At 37.4% G+C, this 22,181-nt stretch overlaps 1 protein-coding gene across 1 annotated transcript in view; it reads left to right on the plus strand.

Moving 5' to 3' along the window:
• hop (tyrosine-protein kinase hopscotch) overlaps positions 1-22,181 on the plus strand; it is a 215,831-nt gene that overhangs the window by 82,911 nt on the left and 110,739 nt on the right. The window contains exons 7-9 of the mRNA XM_090380791.1: positions 2,073-2,377; positions 8,629-8,876; positions 15,611-15,823. Coding sequence (XP_090236917.1) covers positions 2,073-2,377; positions 8,629-8,876; positions 15,611-15,823 — 766 coding nt within the window. The remainder of the gene's footprint in view (positions 1-2,072; positions 2,378-8,628; positions 8,877-15,610; positions 15,824-22,181) is intronic.

Raw genomic sequence — 22,181 nt, forward strand, 5'->3', positions numbered from 1 at the left:
ACAAAGAATCTTGGATCCTGTCAGTCCCCCTATAGAGACTACAGTTGTGCCCTCGTATCCACTGATTCAGTTACCCATGGTTAAAACTTAACATGTACTACTCGCCTTGCATGTCCAATACGATGCTTCCCTTTATTTTTTACGATGTCGATTTTAAATCGAATAGCTTCCCTTTATTTTTACAATGTCGCGATGGTTTGGTCACCACCATTATAATGGTTCTTTAGAGATTTAACACAACCGACACGACGGACTAAATCAAACAACATTTGGGGTTTTTTTTTTTTTTTTTGAGCGGTAGGTATGAAGACAGTGGGAGTTGCAAGATAATAAGTACACTAATCTCCCAATGACAACTTATAACACCGGTTCTTGTCGCTCATTTGCGACTCACAAAATATCTGTTTATACCTATTCTAGCTATTACTTGAATTTTATGATTTCTGGTTGATTTTTTTTTTTTTTTTTTTTTTAACTTGGAGTCTTGAAGTGTCCTGGTTAATCCGCTTCCCGGTAAACCGAGAGTCTGCTATACTTTATTATTACCGTAAAATAATGTTGATAGTGTCTTACTGTGTGTTTAATTTATCAATTAAACTTTACTATATGTATGTATGTACAAGAAAATCACGTTATATATGGGGTCAGCAGGTGTTTGCTTATATCTGTGGTTTCAGCCATCCACAGTAGATCTTGGAACGCATTCCCCGTATCTACAGGGGGGGGGGTCTTACTGTACAAAGAAAACCACAGTAGTCTAGCCTTCATCGGGTTCATAAAGAGAAACTTGTTCTCTCTCGGCTCCGCATAGGACATAGTCATCTGACACATACTTTTCTACTGAGGGACCCTCCTGTGTGTGAGCAGTATGACACCATTTTATCCATTAAGCATATTTTAATGCTTTTAGTCATATTGACTGAGCATTATACACTCAGTCTGATTTTATCCGTATTTTAATTTTTTACAAGCCATTAGCAAGAATACTCATATAATATAAATAACTCTTTTTTACTGCAATACTGATTTTTATTGATTGATGTAGATATATCTTTTTCAACAAGGTAACCTTTTTAAAGGTTACCAAAATCTCAACCTTTTTAAATTTTAATTGTGACTTGGTGCATTATAACCATAGTCATTTTTGTGCCTTAAAAAAAACCAAAAAACCAAGACTGGCAGATTATTGGAGTATTTTTACAAAAAATAGACTGTGTTCCCTAAAGGCTAAAGGTTTCAGCACACATTAGTTTTTCTCTAAATAAAGGTTATTTGTAGATATGCAGGTGTCTGGATGTTAATGCCAGGACAATTTACATTCTTCATCCTCATCATTTGTTGAATTGAGGATTTCAGTGTAATTTTTTTCTATTTTTATTTATCATTTTTTAAAAATATTGTTATTTAAAATTACTTTAAATTAAAAATATCATTTATTATTAAACTATTTAAAACATTTTTATATTTTAAATACTTTTATTTCATGTGTTGTTGGCAGAGTCTGTATATTTGCAGTTGTAGTGATTTGCTATACAGCATTAATCAAAATCCGTAACATTTGTTCTATCTGCAGTTGAAAATCTTCAATAGATGAACATCCTTGAATAGATAGATGAACTAGATAGATGAGCAAGTATAAACAATAAGGTATAATATGGTATGGTGCAGTACCTATCACCATGAAATTATGAGGCAGAAAATCAGAACAGGCTACTTGTTCTGACTTTGGTTCTTAATGAAATGTGTTGTGTTTTGTAAATATGTAATTTTACATAAATAGTATAATATAAATTTAAATAAATAAATAATAAAATTTAATATCATAAAAGCAAACAGTAATGATATGGATAATTAATATTGCTATTCTTATTATAGTGAATAGATTAATGATTCATCTTAGTTTTGAAATATTTAAACAATGCTTTACTCCCAGTATTTATTTATTTTTTGTAGTACTTCTAGATACTTGCCAAATAACAGACATTAAACCTGGTCTTCACAAAAATATGAATTTAAAATGACATTTTTGTATTATTTTTACCACATAAATATCAGCTTTCTTCTTTTTGTAGTTGCCAGTTTGCATACCAGAAGCTGAAAGAAAAGTGCCAAAATGAACCCGGGAGTTTTCTTTTAAGAGAAAGTACATCCAGTTATGATGAATACCGCCTTGATGTTTGTGGACCAGCCTTACCTGACGGTAGTACAGGCAGACCTCAAACTTTCCGTATCTGTCAAGGGGAAAATGAGGAATATCTTCTAATTGGAGCAAGTAAACCTGAGGAGAGCTTTTCTTCTATTCCCAAGCTTATAGCACATTATAGTAAATGCCATGGAGACCTGGAGCTTAAAAGATGTATACCACCATCTGAATATGGTAATGCTTTAATATATAAAAATATTAAATTAATTACTTTAATTTATTATAATAATGGTGATTCTACAGTTTATTTAAAGACACTAATTTCTAAATAACTGTATAAGCATACTTTATTGGCATAAATAAGACAAATCATTTGCATTAAATTTTTATGTACAATGAATACATAATTACATTTTTACATGAAAATTATTAGATAGAGATTAGCATTAGCAAGGGACACGTGATGCAAGAAAGTAAGCTTATATAGCATCAGCCAAACCCCCCCTTCTCATTTCACTCATCCGCCCACTCAAAATGTTTGTCTAGTTCTACCTTGAATCTGTTTAAGCAATCAACTTCTAAAACGACAGTTGGAAGTTTGTTCCAACAATCAACCACCCACTGGCTAAAGGCAAACTTCAGCACATATATCCTACAACTGTCTTTTCTCAATTTGAATTTATGCCCTCTCAGACGATTTATTCTAGCAAGAGGAAGAATCCCATCCGCATTGAGCATGTTCAAGGCTTTATACAGATCACCTCGCAGGTGTCTAGTCTCCAGACACTAATTTGCAAAACTTAAGCCCTTTCTTCGTAAGAGCAACCCTTTGTTCCATTCACTAATCTTGTTGCCCTTTTCTGTACTCGTTCCATCAGCTCTACATCCTTCTTAAAATGAGGCCTGCAGATCTGTATACAGTACTCAAGGTGTGGCCCGACCATTGCCTTATACAAGGGGATAATCACCTTCTTATGTTTGTTTGTTTGTTATTTGGTTTTTAGGAGCATTAGCAACTAAGGCCATATTGCTCCAGGGATATGCGGTGGTCATTCCCTGACCTCTCCGCATCCTTCGAATTTGGTGGTCATGGGCTCGAACCCCGGTCTAATCAAGAAGCGTGTGCTACACACTGCTGCTCCTGCCACCTGGCTACAGAGGCGCCTCACCTCCTTATCCCTGCAAGAAAAGTTCCTGTATATCATTGACAAGATGCCATGGGCTACTCTTGCAAACCGTCTGCACTGCTCAGAAAACTTCATATCTGCCTGCACAATTACTCCCAGATCCTTTTCACTCTCTACCTCTGCCAGTGTAGTACCACACAGTTGCTGCATTACTCTGGGGTTACTGCTTCCCATATACAGTACTTTACATTTGGCAATGTTAAACTTCAGTTGCTACTCAACTTTTCTAGATCCTTTTGCAGCAGCGTACTGTCATTAGTGTCATTAACAACCCTGCCGACCTTTGTATCGTCTGCAAACTTGGACATTAAGCCTGATATACCATCATTAATGAATACAGAAAACAACAATGGACCCAACACTGAACCCTGGGGGACTCCATGAAGAGCAGTGTCCATTGATTACCACTCTGTCTTCTCCCACTGAACCTTTATCCATAGCAGCAATTTGCCTCCAATGCCACACTGCTTCAATTTGTGCAGCAGTCTTCCATGTGCAACAGTATCAAAAGCCTTTCTAAAATCCAAATATATGATATCAAAATTATTCTTTGCATCCAGTTCCTTTGTGACTACATCATAGTATCCAGTCAAATTGGTCAGACAAGACTTTCCCTTAACAAACCCATGCTGTGTCTGAGCTATAACAGAAGTTTTGTCCAGATGATCCTGCAATGCTTCTTTAACCATTGCCTTCATTAAATTCCCTGGAACAGAAGTTAAACTAATGAGTCTGTAATTACCTGTCTCCCCCTTTGGTCTGTAGTTACTTGTCACCTTTTGATGAACCCCCTTTGTGAATTGGGGTCACATTTACACATTTCCAGTCCATGGGTACCTCCCCTGAGTCCAAAGAATCTGTCATTATGGCTAAGGGTTTGCTTACTTCCTTTGCTGCCTCTAATATAACTGGATAGATTCCATACACCCCAGATACTTTTGTTATGTTTATCTTCAACAGGTTCTCCTCCACTTTACTCTCAGTTATTACAAGATTATCTAGCTTACTGCCAGAGTTTAATACACCTCTGGCATTCCCCTCCCTTCTCATGTGTGAAATGTAGATGTAAAATAGTCATTTAGTTTGTTAGCTACCTGAGCAGGATCATCAACGGTTTACCCATCGATATCAAGGGGACCAATCTGATTCATCTCCTTCCTTTTAGGGTTTTTATAAGAAAAGAACTCTTTCCATCCTTTGCCAAAGATTTCTCGTAATTTGCCTTTGCCTGCCTAACCTCTGTTGTGACTTGGTTACAGACCAGCTTATATCTATCATAGGCTTCTGTGTCACCTGTTAATTTATATGTATCCCATGGATTTTTGTTCTCTGCCACATGTCTAATTAGTTCATCTGACATCCATTTAGGCCTAAATCTTGAACAATATTTCTTAGTTGGTAAAGTGTTTTAGTTGTCTTACGGCACCAGGGGTAAGACAACTAACCATGACCAAAAAGATGGAATCATGACCATTTAATCATGACCAAAAAGATGGAAATCTCATTCCAACTAGATCCATCATTCTGACATTCAGCGCTCCAGATTTACCATCCTCGATTAAAGCCGACTATCTAAACTGTCGGATTCGCCCATATATTCCAAATCTCATTCACTGCTTTAAATGTCAGAAACATGGTAATTCGTAGCAATCATGTAGATGTGAAGCCATATGTCCAGTCTGCAGCTCTAAAGAACATACCCAAGCAGATTGCTCACTCACAACCCCTGTTTGTCCAAACTACAAAGGAAGCCATCCAGCCTTTTTCAAAACTTGTGAACTATGGATAACAGGAAAGAAAATTTAAAAAAAAAATTGAAAATAAAGTTACATTTCATGAGGCACATAGGCAAGTTATGTTGAGCATGCCCTAGTAGTCATTCCTATGGAGCTCAGACTTGAAACTTTGTTCTATTGCAGCTCAAACGACGTATCGGTCCCACCTAACACCTCTCTAGAAAACTGGTTGAAATCTACGCTTACAACCGCTAAAAACTATATTCCTCCAAAGAAAACTAGCAAAGCAACAAATATCCCAATCAACATCCCTGTTGATACTCCATTCCCAGTTGACAAAGAAAAATTGAAATCTGACTCAGACTCAAAAAAATGGAATCCCTCACCAACAGTATCGATGTAGATGAGCATTTAGATAATAAATAACCCATTTTAGAACTGCATGCAAATGACACCATGGATTCTGGATGCCCCCTTTTTCCTGAAAAAATAAAACAAGACAGATAGAAATGCTCCACTTTCAAACAATCAGACCAATCTGCCATAACTAAACCTAAATAATGTCTAATATCATACAGTGGAGCTGCAGAGGACTAAGCAGCAAATCTGATGACTTAAGAGATTTACTAATTAAATACAATCCAGTAGGAGTATGTCTTCAGGAAACTTTCTTATCATTACAAGCTTTACCAAAATTTACAAATTACACAATGTTTAGAAAAGACAAGGTCTTGGAGTCTCCTGCCCATGGAGGAGTAGTGCTTGTGAAATAAAACATACCATCCAGGCACATTCAGTTCCAAACTAGCCTAGAAGCTGCACCAGCACGTATTTCAATTAATAACCCTAGCTTCTATATACATTCCACCTTAACCATTTTCCAACACAGAACTTGATAATCTTATGCAACATCCATCCCCAATTGGTCTGTTTGGTGACTTCAATGGCCACCCTCCATTATGGGGTTTGCCTGCAGTAGACAAAAGAGGCAAACTGATTGAAACATTCTTAAATAATGTCAACCTAACTATGCTAAACTCTGGATCTACATCTGTGATAGTTTTATCAATCTGCTCACCATCAATCTTTCCAAATATAAAATGGTCAGTGATAAACAATCCTTTAAACAGCGATCACTTTCTAATCATTTGCTCGTTACAAATATGGGTAACTCCAACTCTCGATCAACGTTCTGCCTGGAAGTTTAACAAGGCAAACTGGGACAGCTACTCCACCCAGGTCCAGTTAGACAGGAGTTATCCGTAGCCGAGTGGTCAGGAGTGGGAGTGCAGTAGCACGCGCTCTTTGAGTAGACCGGGGGTCAAGCCCCTGACTGCTGAATACGGTCGATCTGCCAACCCGCACTGGACCAGCGTGGCAAATTGTGGTCCATTTTTTTCAGCATGAATTGTTGAGGAGGCTTCCATCCTGCAGTGAGTTGATAATGGCTGCACTTTTTTTTTTTTTTTATGTACAACAACAACCTATTGACACCTACATTACTAATCAAATCCTAACTGCTGCTAAAGACTCCATTCCAAAATCACGACCTCACAAGTGCTCCCACCAAAACAACTGGTGGAATACAGATTGCTCTGATGCCAATCATGAGAAAGTCTCCCACCACCAGTAATCTCATTGAGTATAAAATAATTAAAGTAAAAGCAAGAAAAAATAGGAGGAAAGCTAAACGAGACTCCTGGATCACATTTGCCTCAACTATCAACAAAAACACTGACTCACGGCATATCTGGAAAAGAATACAAGTTCTAAATTGAAAGTTCTTTCTCCAATATTCCACTGGAATGGCAAAGATCACTCTGATCCTAAAGAAATAGCCGATGCATTAGCAGATTCATTCTCAATAGTATCTGCTCTTGCCTCTTACACTGACTCCTTTCAGCACATCAAAGCAGATGCAGAATGCCACAAAATTAACTTCTCCACACATATTTTGCTTCCATACAATTAACCATTTACTTTAACAGAACTCAAGGAATCTTTAAATAAATCTTCAAATAGTGCTGCCAGGCCAGACAATATTCATTACTTTATGCTTAAACAACTATTTGAAGAGTACTTGCAGACTCTACTCATTTTTTATAATCAGATCTTCTGCCGACCAGGCTAACCAGGTGGGTAAAGTGCCTGCCTGACAACCCAAAGGTCACGGGTTTGAATCCCGCCTCGGGCTTGGATCAGTGTGAAATGCAAAAAAAAAAAAAAAAAAACTTTGGGAGGTGCATTATGGCCACAGAAGCCGATGTGCCAACGACTAACAAAAAAAATAAAATAAAAATAAAATAATCAGATCTAAGAAAATACTTACCCTCTTTCCTGGCACCATTCCTTCATAATTACCATAATTACCATAAAAATTATAGACTAATATCTCTTACAAGCTGCATGAGAAAAACTCTTGAGAGGATGGTTCATATGAGGCTTACATGGATCTTAGATTCAGAGAATCTTTTATCAGACCATCAGTATGGCTTCCATAAGAACAGATCCACTCTCAACATACTCATTAAAGCTAAATCCAGGATTCACAATGCCTTTTTCATGAAATAACATCTAGTGATGGTTAAATTAGATATCGAAAAGGCATTTAAGACTATATGGCGACATGGTATTATTATGGACCTTTTCCACCTGGAGCTAAGGGGTCATCTCCCTGAGATAATCCTGAATTCTCTTTGTCTGCACTCTTTTCAGGTCTGCTATCAAAACACATTGTCCACAGCTCACATTCAGAAAGAGGGAGTTCCACAAGGATCCATACTCAGTGCAGCCTTATTTGAAATTAAAGTTAACAACATGACATGGGACAATCCCAAAACTGTTGAGGCTTTCAGGTATGTGGCCATCCATGTACATGTAACATCACGTGGATCAAAAGGATGGGTAAACGGGAAATGTTTTTTTTTTTTTTTTTTTTTTTGGCTGATGCTCCAAAATTGCTTTCTTGCATCATATGCTTCTACTAATGCTAATGCTAGCACATAGACACACATTTATACTACATGCCAATAAACCTTTTTGATGGTCCCAGAATAGATAACCCCCACTTTTCTAATTCAAATTTTATAACTTGACATTGAAGCTGTAAAAATAATTTGTTTATCCTGTATTTTTGGTTAATTTCTTTTTCAAATTGATATACCGAACTTTTATTTTATTAACTTTCCCTTGTAAAAATTTTATTTTAAGCTATTTATTTATTGTATGGGCATATTATACATATCATTAAAATTCTGGTTGATTTAGTAGTATTTATTTTCTTAGGCTTATTCAGTTTTTTTTTTGCAATTGATAATGAACCTGTTCTGTATTTTATAGAAGTCATAAATAATGTCAGTTTCTTTTAATTTTCTTTTTAAAGTTTCTTTTAATGTCATGTGGAAGTTGTCAGCTTTTTTTTAATGTCGTGGAAATAATTTTTTAACAATTAAAAAGAATTATAATTTTCTCTTTTTCACTTTTTTATGTGCATATATAATTGCTTGTCCTAAAAAACATCCTTGTTTACTTATTGATTTAATAATTTTATTTTCATATACAGATAAAACACATTTACTTCTCTGTCGCCCAACTAACCAAGATTATCAGTCACCAAATGCAAGAGGTGAATGCAGTTGCTCTGCACAGTGTATCCCACATGATTCAGTTGTGTTTAGCAACAAACCAGAGCATATTATGCAAGGAAAATTAACCATGGTTCATTATGCTGGGTTGCAGCGTAGTGGGGGAGAACTTCGTGATGTTGCAGTGAAGACCTTGAAACAAGAAGCTAAAATAACTCACATGCAGGTAGCTAAATAAAACAAAATAAAATTTTAGTTAATTTTAGATATTTTTGCATATATATTGCAGTAAAATCTACCTTACGACTCCAGAAACAGTGGGTCCATGATATCCATCACTAATTGGTTCTTTAAAAGTGATAAGGAAACAATGCAAGTATTAGCCATATAGATCAAGGAAAAATGTGAAAAGTAGATAAAGTAGAGAAATTATGCACCTCCCTCCCTCCTCACATAAATAACTATCCAGTTCACTTATGAATTGCTTCAAACTGTGAGTTTCGATTATCTGTTGAGTTAACTTGATCCAGTAATCAACAACTCGCTGGCTAAATGAAAACTCCCTACAATCTAGTCTAAACCTCTTTCCTTGTAATTTGAATTTATGGCCCCTAGTTCTGGAATTATTTATCATCATCAGTAATTCAGTCTTGTGACTGGTCAGTTCCTCTGTTGGGCTTTCTCCAATGAGTTGTCTCTCCTATGCTGTTTGTTTTAGTTCCTCAAAATTTCAAAGTCCTGTTTTATCCAGCAGCGTCCCGATGAAGGTATTTTTTGGTCTTCCCCCAGGGCGTTTTCCCTCCAAGGCATCCAAAGGCAAACCACCATGTCAAATCACATGGCCCAACCATTTGAGTCTAGTTAGTCTTATTCTACCTAGAATTTTTCTTTCTTCTTGGACACATCTTAATACTTACGCATTTGACACTTTTTTTCAGTCCATTTAATTTTTTCTATCCTGCACCAGCACCAAATCTTGAAGGCCTCAAGTCTCTCCTTGTAAGAATCCATATCTTTTCTGTGTATAATGCCACTGACCAGATATTTGTCATTATTATCTTCTTCCTAATTTCCTGTGACATGTTCTTCTGTGTAATCAACAATAGTTTATTCTTGAAAAATTGTTTTGCCATGCAAATCTGTTTCGAATCTCAGTTTGACATGAAATGTCCTGTGCAAATAACTGCCCCCAGATAACTAAGTTATCTACCTGTTCTATTCTTACTCCATCAATCCTAATTCGGAAGGGAATTGACCTTTACCAATCATCATTGCTTCTGTTTTCATCATGTCTATCTTCATTCCATACTTCACAGCTTTCTTATTTACTCTTCTGATCATTTTTGCAGCGTAGCAGTGCAACTTGCTAGTATGGCCTGATCGTCTGCAAACTTAATAGCCTGTACGTACTTCCACCTATTTTAACCTCCCACTTCTTATTCCCAAGTGCCTCCTTTATTATCACTTCAGCAAAAGCATTGAACAATCCGGGTGAAAGTAAGCATCCCTGTCTTACTTCCTTTTTAACTTCAGCTTTTTCTGTCAGTTCTCCCCTCTTATCTTCTCATTTTGCCTTCTATGTGAGTTGTAGATCAGTCCAATAATCATCTTGCATCCAATTTTCTCATACAGTGGGAACAGTGCTCTCCAGATTACTCAATCAAAAGCCTTCTCATAATCCACAAAACACAAGGGTTTCTTCCGATGTTAATAATTTTTTCTCCCAATGCTCTTAATGTTCCAATAGCATCTCTCATCAATCTAGTAGTAGTAGTAGTAGTAGTGGCATGTGATGCAAGAAAGCAAATGTATGAGCTTATGCAGCATCAGCCAAAAAAAAAAAAAAAAAAATCACACCATTCCCTCCAAATGCCTGTCCAGTTCCTCCTTAAATTTATTCAACCTATCAACTTCCACAACGACAGATGGAAGTTTGTTCCAGCAATTAACCACCCGCTGGCTAAAGGCAAATTTCTGCACATCTATTCTACATCTGTCTTTTCTTAATTTGAATTTATGCCCCCTTAGGTTCGTAATCTGAACAAGTGGAAGGATCCCATCAGAATTCAGCGTGCTCAACCCATTCAAGGCCTTATATACCTCAATCAGATCACCGCGCAGGTGCCTAGTTTCCAGCCACTGCAATTTGCAGAACTTAAGCCTCTCTTGGTAAGAGGATCCCTTCATTCCCCTCACCAATCTTGTTGCCCTTCTCTGTACCCGCTCAAGTAAATCTACATCCTTCCTAAAATGAGGTCTCCAGACCTGTACGCAGTACTCAAGGCGTGGCCTGACCATTGCCTTATACAGAGGGATAATCACCTCCTTTTCCCTGCTAGCAAAATTCCTATGTATCATTGACAAAACCCCATGACCTGCCCTGGCAGCCTGTCTGCATTGCTCAGAGAACTTCATATCTGACTGCACAATTACTCCCAGGTCTTTTTCATTTTCTACCACCTTAAGTGTAGTACCACACAGTTGGTACGTTTCTCTGGGGTTATTTCTACCCATATGCATTACTTTGCATTTGTCAAGGTTAAACTTCAGTTGCCACTTCTTAGCCCATCTGCCCAAATTATCTAGATCCTGTTGCAGTAGCAGACTGCCATTACTGTCATTAACAACCCTGCCAACCTTTGTATCATCTGCAAACTTCGACATTAAGCCTGATATACCTTTATATCTGTCTCTCTTCGAAAGCCACACCGTGAGTTATCCAGAAATTGTTCAATGTGACTCTCCATATGGACTTTGATAACTTTCAGCAGAATCTTGGATGCATAGGTAATAAGACTTATGGTTCTGTAGTCTTGGCATACTGTTGGTGTCATCTTGAAATGGAGATAATGATTGATGTGTAGAATTCCTCAGCCAATGTTCATCCCTGTATATCTTCTTTATCAGTTCAAATAAGGCTTTCTTCAGATTTTCTCGACTGTATTTTAAGTTCTCTGCAGGTATGTTGTCAATTCCTGGTACTTTATTGCTAAGAGACTTTAAGGCTGTATTGAATTCAGCTTTAGATATTTCCTTCTCCTTGTTTTCTTGTTCTTCTAGTGCCATATTCCTCCATGTGTACGTGCTTGAATCTTCATAAACTTCTTCAACATATCTTCTCCATCTTTCCTTTTGGTCTTTGAAATACAGTACTGTCATTCCCTTTTCAACCTGCATTGCTCTCGTTTGAATTCTGCTACTCTTTATCATTAACTCTGATTTTTCTATGTGCCAAGTCCATCTGACCTTGTTGTTCGAGCGTTTCAATCTCTTGACAGTTCACTGCCCACCACTGTTCTTTTGTTCCTACATTCCTATCAGTTTCATTCTTCAACGTATGATAGTTTCTTTGATCATCATCATTTTTTTGGCCTTTCAGTCTCCTTCTCTCATCCATTTTCTGCAGTAAAATATCTGTGACCAAGGCTTCCTCCTAATTTCTTTGCTCTTCTCCAGTGCCTCCAATGCAGCTTTACAAGCCATCTCCTTGATTAAAGACCAATTTTGCTCTAGAACGTTCTTAGTCTCTTCTGTAGCAATAACATTGGTCAGATCTTGAAACACATTTTTTGCACTCTCCTCTCTAAATTTCTCAATGTTCCATCTCATGAATGATTTCCCTTTGTTCAGGTGCTTCAATTTTAGTTCCACATTAATTTTCACGAGTGAGTGGTTTGAATCTCCATCCGCTCCCAGATAGAACATTGCTTTCTTCACTTGGTTATGGTATCTCTGTTTAAAATGTAATTAATTCGGTACCTTTGTGAGTCACCAGGATTCTTCTATGTATATCTTCTGTGTAGTGGTGTCTTAAACCATGTATTTGCTACCATTGGTCTCTCTTCTGTACAAAACTCCACTAAGCATTGATCTCTTGTGTTTCGCACACCTAGACCAAAGTTCCCCACAGTCTTTTCTTCCCTTTTCCCTCCAACCATCACATTTCAGTCTCCCATAATATCACGTTGTCTCTTCACATTGTGAGAATTCTTTGACAATGAATTTCGTCTTCATTCATTTTACTAACCCCTTCAGCAGAAGATACATTCTCTTTATGAACACAAGTTTGATATTTGCTAGATTCCTAGCCACATTGGAATTAGGGGAAATGATTTGGCCGACACTGCCAAATCAGCAACTTCTACTAATAACCATTGCTGGTCAGTTCCCTATACAAACTAGAGGCAATTATGACATAGAGAGACAACAAATAAATTATACCAGATAGTCTGTAATTGAAACATGGCAGTCTAGTCTGCGCAGTAATTATAATGAGGAAGTTGTTCTTGCTCGTCTCCGCATAGGACACGGTCATCTAAACATTCGTTCCTACTGAAGGCAGACAACCCTCCTATATCATTGGGTATGAGGTTATCCACATGTTTGACAAGATTTTGCAGCTCCAGCAAACACTAAGTTGTTTATAAATAATTAGCCATTTTATTGACCTAATTGTCATATTAAATTATTTTCTAGAAGTAGCTTTATAGTTCTAGTGGCACCTCTGTAGCGGGCAGGAACAACAATGCGTATTGCTACTCCTGCCCACCACAATCAACGCTTCTTGATTAGACCGGGGTTCGAGCCCGTGAGCCACCAAATATGGAGGACGCAGAAAGGTCAGGGAATGACCACTGCATATCCCCGGAGCAAAATGGCCTTAGTTGCTAATGCTCCTAAAAACCAAATAACAACAACAATAGTTCTAGTCATGCCCGTTGGTTTATTTTGACTTTATATAGCAATTTTGAAAGGTAATACTTAAGTGTCCGTAGATTTTACCATTTGTAACTTGCCGCCATTGTTATAGTATATTAGATCGATATGGAATAGCATAATATATATCCCGAACTAGATAGTGTAATATGTAGCACTGTATTAGAAATCTGTTAGCTTAGTATAGTACAATAAACCCCCGCTATTCGCGGTATCTGTATTCGCGGTTTCACGTATTCGCGGTCGCTGATTTAATAAATATGAAACCTAAAAAAATGTGAATTTTAAAGCGCCGCGAACATTTTCCGCCATAAAAAAACATGGGCGTGGCTAAAATTATCTTTCCCACTCAAAACAGCGCTCAGTGAGTGGGGGGAGAGGGGTGACAAAATCGCGGCGTGGATGTTTCTCGCTAATCAGTACGTGTTATGCACTTGTCATGGAAGGTTTCGTCCTTTGCTTCTAATTTATATGCTTATAAATTGAATAAATTTATTAATTTATAAATTGATATGCTTACAAAAGTGATAAATCTACCGTTTTTTGCAGTGTAAAACAGACTTTTTCGAGTGTGTTAACGGAAGGAAGTGACTTTATTGTGGACAAGTTCTTTCTAACCCATACAAAAATATGGCTACGAATAACAAGGGAAATGTGAAAATATCAAAGAAGGTGATGACATTGGCAAATAAAATTTATTAGACAAAATTTCTAATGGTGAAAGTGGCAAAACATAAAATCAATGAGTCAACGGTACGATCCATCAAAAAATCTGAAGAAAAAATCTGCCGTAGTGTCCATGAAAACGCGCTAATTGCTTCAAAAATTTGCTCTATAACTCGTGATGTTAAATTAGAAAAAAATGGAAAAGGCTTTAAATCTGTGGATAGAAGACTGAACTCAAAATAAAATTACGTTAAGTTCACTCATCATTCGTGAAAAGGCAAAACTCCTTTATCAACACTTTAGCGAAACTGGTGATAGCACTGGCGGGATAAGTTTTTTTAGCTAGCAAAGGCGCTGGTTTGAAAGATTTGTTTGAAATTTCTAATAAATATTACATTTAATATTAAATTGTTTCTTATTTTAATTTCGATGCCATATGCTTGCATTTCACTACGTACTGTCTATGTACATAGTCATATTATGAAGGTACATAATACATACATAGACAAAATTTTAGACTAATTTTTCTTATGTATTTCATACTTTGGAACGGAACCCCTTTATTACTATGGGAGCCATAACTCATTATTCGCGTTTTCGGTATTCGCTGCATTTCTCAGGAACGTAACCCCCGCGAATAGCGGGGGTTTACTGTATTATCATTTAATTAGTAAAATATATTAATCTTATTAAATTTCATTGTTAATTAAATTGTACTTAAATGGAATCATGACCAAGACTAGAGCAGCAAAGCAACGAGCACAAAGTAGCCAGACTGCTGTGGCTCAAGGGAGAACCGAAGGGGTCGATGATTTCCCACTGATATAGTCAGTAGTATAAAAATCTGGCGGGCTGCATGTGACCTGCTGGTTGGCCAAGCTGCCCTAGACCAAGTAATATATTATATAACTGCAAAATGCCATAAAGACTACAGCATATCAGCTGGGTTTAGAATTTAATGTTACCACTTTTCAGGAAGACAGTAAACAGTCTGCTTCAAAAGAATCAGTTGTTCAAGCAAGAAGTCTATATGCAAGGTGATAATATAAAGAAGAGCCCATTTGAAGCTCATATCACCTCACCTGTAATGATAAATTTTTGCATTCTACAAACCAATTCTTGACAAATATGGATCAATAGTTGGACAGAGTGGTTACAGATCATTACTGCATATTTTATCTTTTTGAGAAAGGAATTTAACTGGCTGTAGTAAAGAGCTTTTTTTTTTTTTTTTTTTTTTTTTCACTTTTTTTGTTCTTTTTTTGTTATTCTCTGGTTGAATCTTTAAGTATGTCATATTTTGCTCATGTTCTGCTCAAAATGTTAACTTTTTTGTGTAAATTTATTTTATGTATTTTATGTCACATCAGTTTTGTCATAAGAATAATCACAAATTATGACAATTGAAATTTGGGCATTGGAAATAAGAAAAATAGTAATAAAAAAATTTATATAATGAAAAATAAGATATATTTGACAATATTTTCAAGTATTTAAATTTATTTTGAAAAATAATTATGTATTTATTACTTTGTTTACCATCCTTAGTTGTGATAAAATTAATTTTTATTTGTATAGGATTTCTTGTCGCAGTGTGATAGAGTGCTCTTTTGGCAGTGTGATGCAATTGTATCAACTGTTGGAGTCATACTATCTGATCCTTTAGCTCTTGTCATGGAGTATCATCCAATGGGAACATTGGATCAGTATTTGCAAACACATAAGCAAGAAATTCAACAAGTAGATTTAGTAGAAGCTACAAATTACTTAGCAAGAGCATTATGGTATTTGGTAAGTTTGCTAGATTAAATAAAGCCTGCTTGTTTACTGAATTTTTATTTTTCAACTACAACTGAATTTTTTGTGCAATTTAAAATATGTAATGATTGGTATATATATTCTTTGTCATAAATATCATTGCATGCTTTAGATGGCATTTCACTTTCAAAAAATGTAATTTCATAAATTTTCTGACAGTTCCTGTTCAAGTCTCTATTTATGATTTTGCTAGCCACTTTACATTTCATTTTCCACAATATACTATAAAACAGCTGTAATGAGATTTTCAAATCAGTGCCCAATTTAGTAAAACCATTTCAGTTTTTAATAATTGTTGCTTGTTCATTTTATTCAAACTTTTTTGTATAAAGTCTTAGAGTATGCATCTGAATGTAAATATTTTGAGCAGTTCATATCTTTAGAGTTTAGTATTTGGCTTAAGAGGTCAGTTTAAAAAGTTCATAGTCTGAGTTTGAAAGGTTAGTAGTACAGTGTGAAAAAATTTATGCACGATTAATATGTAATACTTCAAATATTAACCCATCAAGTTTCATGCAGTTTCAATAATGGCTTTTTTTTTTTTTTTTTAATTACAGGTCCTAAAATCGACATAGGTCCTGAAATTCAATAACACCTTTTAATTACAGGTCCTGAAATTCAATGATGCCTTCTTTTAATTACTGATCCTTAAGTAATCTTTTCTTATTCATACAACTTTATTGTGCAAATAAAGAAAGGTGGAAAAAATCTGTCACCATGCACTTGTCCAATATTTGGGAGAAAAGGTACTAATGCCTTTTCTGAAGTAACAACATTGGGTGAGAGTGCTCCTTCCTACTCCATGGTTAAAAAGGAAACCAGTATTTAAACAAGGAGAGGAGAACTTCGAAGATGACCTACACTGTGGAAGACCTTCAACCTCTATCACTCCATTCATTGACAATGTGCATGATCTGGTAATGAGTGATCAACGAGCGACAGTTCAGTTCATTGTCAGTGTTATGAGCATCTCATCTGAACCTCTGTTATCATGTGGCCCCAAAGTTGTTGACAGAGGATCAAAAAAGCACAAGAGTTGTCAAGTCAAGTGAACATTTGCATTTTTTCAAGCAGATAAAGCAAATTTTCTTTCTGGGTTTGTCATGGATGAAACATGGATCCATCACATTCAGCCAGAGACAAAGGAGCAGTCCACATAGTGTAAACAGTTCTTTTCTTTCTCTAAATAGAGCCAAGTCTATTCCTTCTGCCGACAAAGTGATGGCAACAATTTTTTCAGATGCTGCTAGAGTAATGCTAGCAGCATCTTACCTTCAGAAATGCTAGACAGTCACAGGAGCACATTATGTAGATTCTATGAAGCATTTTTGAGAAAACATCAAAGATGAATGCCAAAGAAAATTCAGCAAAGGGGTCTTGTTCCACCTGGACAACATGCCTTTTCACATGTCTGTCATTGCCATGGCTCCACTGCATAAGTATGGCTCTGAAATAAATCTTGGACCATACCCGATATTCACCAGATCTAACACCATCAGACTTTCACCTATTTCCTAATTTGAAATCATTGCTATAATGGATGCATTCCTGGAGGCCAAAGAGAAAACTTTCTTTGCAACTAGAATGAATGCATTACAGCATTGGTAGCAAAAGCTTATTGACTCCAAAGGACTCTTCAACGGCAGCACCTGTATGTAGTGAGGGGATCTCTTAGTGATGCTTCTGGTTCTCTAGATTAGCATCACTGGATTCTAACACCCACAGCCTAGGTTCCAGGCTACCACCACAGGAATCTGGTATGTTTGGCATGCACTGCAACCCAGTGAAATGCAGAAGGGGGGGGGGTCCTGGTGAATGAGGGGCCCAGCTTCATCACATCACTTTGGCCCCTGCTTCAACAAGACAGATGGTCCTGGATGGCTCAGCCAGAATCACTCAGCTAGTGGTTTCGCCTGCAAGGGTCAACATTGTTGACCCTTGCAGGCAAAACCTGCCATGCCCCCTACCCTCATGGTCTGAGGGACAGGATTCAGGGCAGCGGTTGTGCGGGTATAGTGTCTGGGTAGCCTTGGCATCCCACTGTCAAGCACACTTATCGCTTGATGGGTAGTGAATATCTCATTTGGGTTACATGGTGGATGGGGAACCTGGGCACTGAACCAAAAAACAAGCATTCGTGAATGCTGATAATCAAAATTTTTCTTCTGGGACCCAAACACAGTCTGTGCCAGATGATAGTTCCTTTGAAAACAATATTAACAGTGTAGCTAAATGGCCCAGAGCAGAAGAAACACCAGGACCTACACCACGCTTCCTGATAATTCATTCCACTACTGAAAAACTCATTGGGAAGATGTCGCCCTTCTTTATTCAAAAAGGGTTTGGAAGGGTCACTGAAATCAGTGAAACTGCTATGATCCAGAGATATTTTGGTAGAAACCAAAAATGAAAAGCAAGCGGAACAGCTTCTTAAATATCAAGTTTATTATCCATTTATGATAGATTGCACTAACAGAAAAGCCCACTAAACAGGTGACTGCTAATTGTTTTTGTTTTATGGTTGTGACCTCCAGAAATCCAACCGAACCATGTACAATCGGAGACAATCGTAGGGTAATCTCCAGTACTGCAATCTCCTGCCCCGATTAAACGGCATGTTGTCCCAATTAGGCGAAGTAAACCCTATAATTTCTCGATTGGGTTCTGTTTTTTAAGATTTGCCCCAAATAAATGGCTGCCCCGAATAACCGGTGGCCCAAATAACCGGAATCCACTGTATATCTATTTGTGATGCTAATTATTAATGTAACATACTATCGCAAAAAAGGGCTAGAAATGTGCAATTCCTAGGTGATGCACTTTCTTTGAACACCTGCGTGTGCGTGTGCACGTACACAGACTCATTACATTCACACAGGCACCGCATAGTTTACACAAGTGACTGGGTCTTACACCCTCATTTGTACTACTTAACTTGGAGATAGTATGTAGATTTTTTTTTTTTTTTTCATACGTATCCCGGGTACAACAGCTAAACATTTGTAGGACAGTCTCATTCAATCCTCATTTGGTGGTATAGAAGGATTGAAAGTATTTGCTTTCTCTCCTGTTTGGAATCAAAAAGTCAAGGTTAATCCCTAATATGTTGGTAGAGATTTGTCTTCTAGGCCTGTAGTTCAAGCCTCTTCTTATTACTTCCAAATCTAGTGGCAGCACACCAGCCAGAACCTGCAAGGCAAGGGTACTGACCGTGCAGCATGCCCTAGTTAATTTGATAAAAATGACATGCTGGATTGATCCTAGCTTAGTTCTGTTGTTGGCTAACACCATCCTAGGAAACCAGGCTCCAGCCCCATAGGTTATTACTGGGAGAAAGACAGCCTTGTAGATAAGTGGGAGGATCTTCCTTTTTAAACCCCAGTCAGTTCTGCTAATTTTGGCAATCACATCAGCATAGCTTCTCACTTTGTTACCAACATATGCAAGATAAGGGAAGAAGGTTAGTTCAGAGTCAAAAATTACTTCCATGTATTTGAACTCTGTTATCAAGGCTATTCTTTTGTCTGCAATCTTTATCTGAGGTGGTCTTCTTATAACTTTCTTTTTAATAGAATGGATTTGGTTTTGTGCTTGGGATAAGCAACTAGTGGGTTTTTGCCCATTCCTGCAGAAGGTTGGAATCGTCTTCCAACCTTCTACATTATCTTCAAGGGTGCTTCTGGTGTTAACCTTCACAAGGAGAACAAGGTCATCTGCAAAAGCGACCTTGTCCACCTGGCCTATATGTGCCCCAAAGAACTCATCCAGCACTAGGTTCCAGAAATAGGGATCAGCACTAAACCCTATGGGCATCCACCGCTAATATTTCTTTATACTGACGTGCCAGTATAAAGAAATAGTTAACTGACACATCAGTTAACTATTTCACAACCTGAGGCTTATAGTCCTAAAGTGCTCCATTTCTTTATACACGTTAAAATCTTGTTGTCACTGCAATTTTTCTATTATTTAGATGATCCTTGATACAGTTGTATAGATTCTGTGGTACTTTTGCATGGTGTAGGCTCCTGAGAATGCTGGGCCACCATAAGGTATCAAAGGCACCTGCAAAGTTGATCAAAATAGCCAGCATCTAATTTTCTTGTGCAGTTAGTGCTGCTGTCATTAATTTATTCATTTCATCCTTATTCGAATATCCCGGTTTGGTACCAAACTGTCCATCCGATGGAGTTTTACACTTAGGTAATGTGTTTTTAAGTGCCAGAATATCATTCTTTCCAGTCTCTTGCCCAGTACAACAAGGCTATTGGTCTGTATGACTTTGGTTCATTGGGAGGTTTTTCCATATTCTTGAAGAGTAATCTGAAATTGGTTAGTTTCCATGGGCTAGGAAATACTTCTTTGTTTAGACAGTTATTATATAGCTGAAGGTGGTGGTGACTTTTAGTCAAGTTTTTATCATTTCAGGTTCTAAAAGATTATAGCCGGTACATTTTTCTTTTGTCTTGCTTATTGCGTTATTTAGTTGCTCTATTGTGAAGAGGGGGTTCCATATCTGGAATTGCATAGGCCTCATTTTCATTGCAAATGCTGGCTTGTTCAAGCTTGGTCATCCTTAAGGAACAGAGTCAAGTATATTATTGACTGTTCTGTCACAAGTGTATGTTGCTTTGTCCTGTCATGGTATCAGTGGTGTGGGTAACATCGCATTTTGACAGCTTGTTGGTAACTATGCAGCACACAACACCCCAAGGATCTGCTCTCCATGATTTTTTTATTTTTGTCTCATTAATTGTGTGTACGTGTTCCTAAGGGAGCAGTATGCCTCCCTCCAGGCTTACACCTCTACTGGAGGTGAGCTAGATCTAGACCTCTGAAAACGCTTTCTTGACCAGTGCACCCTTTGCCAGGGAGTCTCTATTTTGGGACATCACCAGGGGACTTCATTTTTCTTGGTTTTTTTCAGAAAGAGGCATCACTGGCTTTTATGACTAATTTAGTGCATTTAGATACCTGTTCTTTGGGGTGTAATTGTTCATTGTTATATGGAGAAATTCCCTGGAAGGTAGAATTTAGAGTTACAGTAAATTTTGTGCAGTTTGACTAGCTAATATTATATCTGGTTATGTCATATACTGAATTGGAATGTGATTGGACGCAGTCCAGGCTTCCTGCACCTTCCAGTTAGTTATTTTTTTGCCGTGGATGCTGTTGTGATAGTTACATTAGCAAGGAAGGCCCAAAACAAGGTGTGGAGGATATTTCATCATTATCCCACCACAGATAATCTAATAGCCTTCAAATGTGATGCTCCAAACCATGTTACATCAGATGTCAGAGTCGGAAGGAATCTTGGATCTGCTTCACATCTTTCATCACCCCAGAGAGTGCCTCCTAAGCTCATCTGGGATAAAGTCTGGAAAATGACAGGCAGATACACATCGTACACTACATTAATCCTAGAGCATAATGGATTTACAATTGCAGAGTCAACTGCAATTGTGAACACTCCTGGATAGACATTTGCCTAAGTGAAACATCCTATCCCCCCTGAGTTTTTGGCTCTCAAAAAAAGCTAAAAGACAACCTTTAAAATTATCTTAAAATGACTGTGAAGCATACAACCAGCCTTTCACAGAATGGGAAATGAAAGCTGCTCTGTCTCTATCCAAGGCAAGCACCATTGGGCCAGATGCCATGCATTATGAGATGATTCTTTCATCTGAATCTATAGATCGGTTGCTCTGTCTGTGCAACAGAATATATCTTGAAGGTCAGCTTCTGGACTCCTGGCATAAGGCAATCATTCTTACCTTCCCTAAGCTAGGAAAGGTTCCCAAAATTCTGAACAACTACCATCCCATCGCTCTAACAAGTTGCATGTGCAAAATCCTAGAAAGGATGGTCAATGCCCATTGTGGTATTTAGAAACAAATGACTTCCTTTCCAAAATACAATGTGGCTTCTGAAGGGAACAGGTCAACACTTGATCATTTAATAAAATTAAATCTTCTGTTTATACTCTGGCACGATAACCAAGTCAATAGAGTTTACAATAAATCATCAATACAAATATTTATTGTATTTAGTAGTCACGGGTTTGAACACCGGTCTACTCAAGGAACGCGTGCTATGCACTCTCGCTCCTGACCACTCGGCTACATCAGGCTTATAAGACTGGAAACACCTATTCAAGATTCTTTCCTCAAACGAGCACCTGGTGTCAGTTTTCTTTGATATGGAAAAAGCATATGACATATGACCTGGTTTGGAGATTTGGAATTTTAAAGGATATCTATGTTATGGGTCTTAGGGACCATCTAGCCCTTTTTATTAAAAACTTTTTTAATGAACTGCTCGTTCCAAGTTC

Source organism: Mastigoproctus giganteus, chromosome 9, assembly GCF_048544385.1.
Source record: "Mastigoproctus giganteus isolate SK-2022 chromosome 9, ASM4854438v1, whole genome shotgun sequence".
In the NCBI taxonomy this organism is placed as follows: Eukaryota; Metazoa; Arthropoda; class Arachnida; order Uropygi; family Thelyphonidae; genus Mastigoproctus; species Mastigoproctus giganteus.